This window comes from Terrapene carolina, unplaced genomic scaffold, assembly GCF_002925995.2.
Source record: "Terrapene carolina triunguis isolate 2854851 unplaced genomic scaffold, T_m_triunguis-2.0 Scaffold20680, whole genome shotgun sequence".
Classification (NCBI taxonomy): Eukaryota; Metazoa; Chordata; order Testudines; family Emydidae; genus Terrapene; species Terrapene triunguis.
Genome location: NW_020685031.1, coordinates 1 through 6,251, shown reverse-complemented (window position 1 = coordinate 6,251; position 6,251 = coordinate 1). Strand labels below are relative to the sequence as shown.

General features: G+C 49.2%; 1 protein-coding gene across 1 annotated transcript; it reads left to right on the top strand.

Annotated features, from left to right (window-relative positions):
• The first annotated feature begins 501 nt into the window (after positions 1-501).
• On the top strand, positions 502-4,025 carry LOC112107430 (14 kDa phosphohistidine phosphatase-like). Its single transcript, XM_024201125.2, has 3 exons — positions 502-700; positions 1,315-1,439; positions 3,833-4,025. Exons 1-3 carry the CDS (start codon positions 559-561, stop codon positions 3,923-3,925), a joined length of 360 nt encoding a protein of 119 aa, XP_024056893.1. The 5' UTR covers positions 502-558; the 3' UTR covers positions 3,926-4,025.
• Positions 4,026-6,251: the final 2,226 nt, after the last annotated feature.

The window sequence follows — 6,251 nt, the reverse complement described above, 5'->3', positions numbered from 1 at the left end:
GGCAGGGGCGGGGCTAGGGCGGGACTCCCTGGGTGCACACCCTAATGAAATGTGCTGCACACGCCTATGGATATGAGCAACACATCTCGAAGAACAACAGTTACAGAAAGGTAAGTAACCATTTTTTTCAGTATTGCCAATCTCAAGAGATCAAAAATCATGAATCAGACTCCCCCAAATTATGAGATTGGCCCAAAAATCATAAAGCTTTTGTTTTTTTTTTAAAAAGGTTATATTGTGTTTTTTAGTCTCTCTTGATTTTTGAACACCACCTACCAATCCCTAGTGCATGTGATAATTCGGGAAGCGCCCCTCTACCAGCACCACCCGCCAATAGCCTCACCGCCCATTGGCATGGCCCCGCCTCCTAATAGTGCACGTCACAAAGGTCGCTACAACTCCGGCCGCTGCTGTCCCTCAGCCTTCACGACAGTCGTAGCCCCGCCCCCTCCGTCTTGCAGGCTGGTAACGGTCCCTTCAGTCCGCCCACTGCTTAGTGCGCTTGGCGCATGCGCGGAGCAGTGGCGGTCGGACCGCTCTCAGCCCTGAGGGGTGGCCATGGCCGGGCAGCTAGAGTCGGTGCCCGCGGTGGAGATCGATCCGGACGGCACGTTCAAGTACATCCTGGTGCGGGTGCAGCGCGTGGGGGGAGCCGAGCACCGGGACGTCGTCAGGGGCACCGCGGCCGCCGAGTTCCACAGTGAGTCGGTGCCGCGAGCCAAGGCCGGGCGGGGGGCAGAGCCCAGCTGGCGCCTCATGCACCGCCCGGACCGATCGCCCCCTCCGAACCGCTTTCTTGAGGGGGGAGCCGGCTGCCCCGCCGCGGCCCGCTCCTCCCCTGTTGCTGCTGCTGCACGTCTGGGGTGGCCCGGCTCCCGCAGAGCTGCTGCTGCGCGGATAGCGCTCTCCCCACTGAGCGGGGCGCTGTTCTTACCCCCTTCCCTCCTCCCCAGCGTCTCTATCGGGGTTGCCCTGGTTGCTCCTAGGCCTCGGCCGCACTGGGGGGCTGTGCCTGTGCAATGCCTCCTGTGGCTGCGCCGCGACGTGCTCTGGTGTCCAGCCCTGGTACATTTCAGTCAGAAACATGAACTTGTGAGCAGCCTCTGACTTGGTGAGACAGTGGAACCGGCAGCCACTGTTCTGGGATTTGCTAGGGCCCAGCTGCGTAGGTAACAACGGGTCTTTTCCTTCACTTACCAGCTTCCCCAAGGAAACCGGAAAAAAATACTAGGTAGCTGAAAAGAGAGGACTGGAAGTAATCACCAAGTGAAACCTGAGTTCTGGTTAATGGATTGAACTGGCTTCATTTTGCAGATCATATATTTGAAAAAGTAAACCCTGAAATGGAAAAGTTGGGCTTTGAATGCAAGTGCCTTGGAGGAGGAAAAATTGACCATAATAGCAAAGACAAGAAAATGAGGGTATTTGGTCTCTCCACAGTAAGTGCCATGTATTAGTTTCCTTGAAAATTCAACATTTTAGGGCTCTATTTAAAAATACTAGTAATTCTCAGCACTCTGATGGATCACTTATAAGCATTAATTAGTTAGTCCATACAGCTCACCTGTGAAGTGGGTAAAGATGGCCTATTTTAGATGGGGAAACTACAGCACAGAGGTTAGATTGACTTACTCAGTCACACAGTAATTGGTTCCAGGGCTGTAATTGGAACTCAGCAGCTCCTGACTCACAATCCTGTACTGTAGCTATAGAGCATGCCTCTGTGTATGTATCACTTAGGGCTGGTCCACACTAACCCCCCAGTTCGAACTAAGATACACAACTTCAGCTACGTCAATAACGTAGCTGAAGTCGAAGTATCTTAGTTCGAACTACAAGGTACTTACCGTGGGTCCACACGCGGCAGGCAGGCTCCCCCATCGACTCCGCGTACTCCTCTCGTGAAGCAGGAGTACCGGTGTCGACGGCGAGCACTTCCGGGATCGATTTATTGCGTCTAGACAAGATGCGATAAATCGATCCCAGAAGATCGATTGCTTACCACCGAACCCGGGGGTAAGTATAGACGTACCCTTACTTACATGGTTCAGTATTTAAATACATTCTGTTTATAAAATGACCAATAGAAGCAATGAATTATCCATATATGTGGAACACACTGCAGTCTCCATCCCACCTCACCACTGCAGAGAGTAGATGATAAGAAACAAGGATTTCTTGAGCTACTGATGTGGACAAGAGCAGACTAGTTCCATGTGATGTAAAGACATGTTATTTGAATCCTGTATAGAAAGTAGCAGTTCTTCAAGGTCACTTTTCCTCTGGGTCAATTATAGCCCCAAACCGGATTAAACTTTTTTTTTTAATTAGGGCTCTTTCTCAGATATCATATTGTGGGGGCAAAGCTCTATGGAGAGGGGAGATGGCATGCAACATTAGGGGTCTTCTAGAGCCTTCTCATTATTCGTGGCAGAATCAAACAATTCATGACCAAACTCCTGGATTAATGGTGGTGGTGTGCAGCACAGGCAGCAGCATCTCTCTCTTCTGCCACCAAGATAGTGGGAGAAGGGGTAGTCAGCTATACCCCACACCTTGTTTGCCCACCATTGTCAAGTGCCCTGAACTGTACAGAAGCATGCTGTGTAACTGCAAAGTTTCACTTTGTCAGACAGAAAAACGGAGATACAGAAAAGCTGATTGGCACTCTGGAATAGCAGGTTACATCTTGGCCTGTAAATCAAAGCAACTTGGCTCTTGTCCTGGTTTTTTGTTGTGTGACTTTAAAAATAGGGAAGTAGTTATGTTAAATGGGGCCATTGATACTTAGCTCTTGGGTAAACTATGAGAATTAGAGAAATGCTTGAGGAATTCTTTGAAGTGAACTCTGTGGCTGGGATTAAATAGATTGAGCTCCTTGAGGCTATCACTATAAGGCAATGATAGTACCTTTCCCCAGTCCCCTGTAAAGCAATGTCTGAGCCAGCACTGGAGCTCAGCTACTAGCTTCCTACATTATTGGGGGTGGTAGTCGGCTTAGACAATAATTTAATAGCAGTACACGTTCAGATGCAAAAAGTCCAAGCTTTCTAACCATTAAAACACAAATTGTCAATATCACATGTCAAAATATACAAAGTAAATATCCTTAAATCAAACTAAGTTTTCAAGCAGCATGTTTCTTTCTTTGCCTATCTGTACATTTTGATTATTATCAATGAAAATATTTTTTGTGTATATGGTGAAATAGCTTTTTAATTGGTAAATATCGAATTCTTCCAAGGCTACTTATGTCTGATATAGCCATGCTTGTTTATGTGGGCAAACCTTGTGTGTAGAAAACAACTTTTTGTATTAGTTGTATAACATGCAGTTTAGATGTCAATTTACTTGTGTGGTCCTCTTGGAGCAGAGTTAAGGCCTCTTGTGGTCACTTAGTGAGAATTAATGAGTTGTTAAGTGCAACCTTAACTCTGATTTTCCTGAGTGGTAGCCGTGTTAGTCTGTATCAGCAAAAAGAACGAGGAGTACTTGTGGCACCTTAGAGACTAACAAAGTTATTTGAGCATAAGCTTTTGTGGGCTAAAACCCACTTCATCCGATGTATGCTGATGCCTACTTTGTTAGTCTCTTAAGGTGCCACAAGTACCTCGTTCTTTCTTCTGATTTTCCTGGCTTCTGACTCTGAAACATTTTAATTCAGATATTCTTGAAAGGTAATAAACAGAACTAGCTTCACCTCAGTGGGACTTCTGTGCAGGGGGAAGCATAAGGCCATAAATCTGGATATTTAAAATGTTAACTGGAACTTGATACTCTTGTAGCCTTATATTTTGCATCCCTTTAAAATCTTTTATCATCTTTTTTGCAGGGATATGGTAAAGCAGATCATGCAGTGACCGTAGAAATACTGAAAAAAGTATACCAAGACTATGAAATTACTTGGTCAGATGACAAGAAATGAAAAACTACTCTGGAATCTGAAATACAAATCAGTTTGCACTCTAGCTGTTGATATAGTATTGAAGTCTACATTGTGTTCAAATAAATCACTGTTAGCTTTATCTGAATAAAAAGATTTGTGTGTTCTCCATCCTTTAGAAATTGTACTGAGGAAAACAGAAAGCAGCATAAATGCTGACAAGGTTAAAAGTATAATAAGAAAGAATTTGAAGAGCAACTAGCTAAAGACAAACAATCAGCAAAATAATGTAAATAGGCTGCCTACCTCAGATGTATCAGTTAATAGGGCTACTGGACAATCCAGGTGCTAAAGGAGTACTCAAGCAGGACAAGGCTGTTGCAGAGAAGCTAAATGCATTCTTTGCAGCTGTCTTTATGCTAGAACAGTGTTTCTCAAACTGGGGTCCCCGAGAGTACACCAGGGGGTCCGTAGGCCATGCTGAGAAACTCCTCCCCCTCCCTCTCAGCACGCCGGGGAACAGGCTTCCTACCTGCCCTGGCTCTGCACTACTCCCAGAAGCAGCCAGCATGTCCCTGGGGGGGAGGGAGGAGCAGGGGGTCTCAGTGCGCTGCCTCCGCCCTGAGCGCCGACTCCGCAGCGCCTATTGGCCGGGAACTGTGGCCAATGAGCGCTGCGGGGGTGGTGCCTGCAGGCAGGGGCAGTATGCAGAGATCCCCTGGCTTCCCTGCCCAGGACCCACTGTCAGATGGATGGACCAGTCACTTTTGGGAGCTGCCCCAGGTAAGCGCCTCACCCCCTCCCGCACCCAAACTCCACCCCCAGAGCCTGCACCCCATCCTGCACCTAAACTCTCCCCCAGAGCCCGCACCCTAACCCCCTGCCGCAGCCTAGTGAAAGTTAGGGTGGGAAAGAGTGAGCGATGCATGGAGTGAGCAGGGGGCAGGGCCTTGGAGAAGGGGTGGGGCAGTGGTGTGGCCTCAGGGAATGGGGGCAGGGCAAGGCTGAGAAGGGGGATTGGGGGTCTCCGAAAAGTTTTAAATCAAAAGGGCGGTCCTTGGGTTGCTAAAGTTTGAGAACTGCTGCTCTAGAGTATTTGGGGCTCATTGTCACTCATGAGCCTTCTTTTTAGGTAACAAATCTCTACTGTCACTTCAATCTGAGGCATAAATTGATAAACAGTAATAAGTCATCAGGCCCAGATGGTATTTACCTAAGTTCCCTGTAAGCTGCACGGCCATGCAGCAGCCTTTTCAGTGCTGCGCAGGCGCTCAGGGAATCCGCCCGGGGACCTGCCGCTCCTGGAGGAGGGGCGCCCATCCTCCAGCCCCGAACCTGCCACGGCTGGGGTGGCCCTCCCCCTGAGACCCAACTATGCCGCAGCCCATACCTGCCATGGCTGGGATGCCCCTACCCTGGCCAGGGTGGCACGTCATGGTCTGGCCTCAGCTGTGGCCGGGGCAGCGCAGCATGAACCTGGGGGCCTGGCTCCAGCTGCCACTAGGACGGGCCTGGCTCAGACCTGTCGTAGGGCACCCCTTCCCAAACCCAGCCCTGGACCTGTTGTAGCTCCCTGAACCTAGTTCCAGCCAGACCTGCAGGAGCCGGTGGAGGGGTGCCTATCCTGCGGCCCCAGGCCCGGAGCTGCCGCGGCAGAGAGAGATACCTCTCCCCCGCCAGCCCAGGTGCTGCTACGGGGAGAGAGGGCTGGGGGGAGTCCTCTTTCCCTGCCGTAGCCCTGGAGCACTCTCCTGCACCCCAAACCTCTCATCCCCGGCCCCACCCCAGAGCCAGCACCTCCAGACGCAGCCCTCACTCCCCGCACCCCAAACCCTCTGCCCCAGCCCTGAGACCCCTCCTACACTCCGAACCCCTCAGTCCCACCCCCATCACATGAATTTTGTTATGTGTCACACATCCCCCTCCATATTTGTACACATAACAATTCATTCCACACATGGGTAGGAAAAATTAGAGGGAACACTGGTATTCACCCAGGAGTTCTGAAGGAACACAACTATGAAATTGCAGAACTATTAACTGTGGTCTGTAACCTGTTGCTTAAATCAGCCTCTGTACCACATGATTGAGAGTAGCTAATATAATGCTGGTTTTTGAAAAAGGTTCTAGAGGTGGTTGATTCTGGTAATTACAGGCCTGTAAGCCTAAATTCAGTATCAGGTAAACTGGTTGAAACAAGTAAAGAACAGCATTATTGGACACAAAGATGAATATGATGTGTTGGGGAAGAGTCAACACAGTGTTTGTAATGGACAATTATGTCTCACCCGTCTATTAGAATTCTTTGTGTGTCAACCAGTATGTGGGCAAAGGTGATCCAGTGGATATGGTGAACTTGAACTTTCAG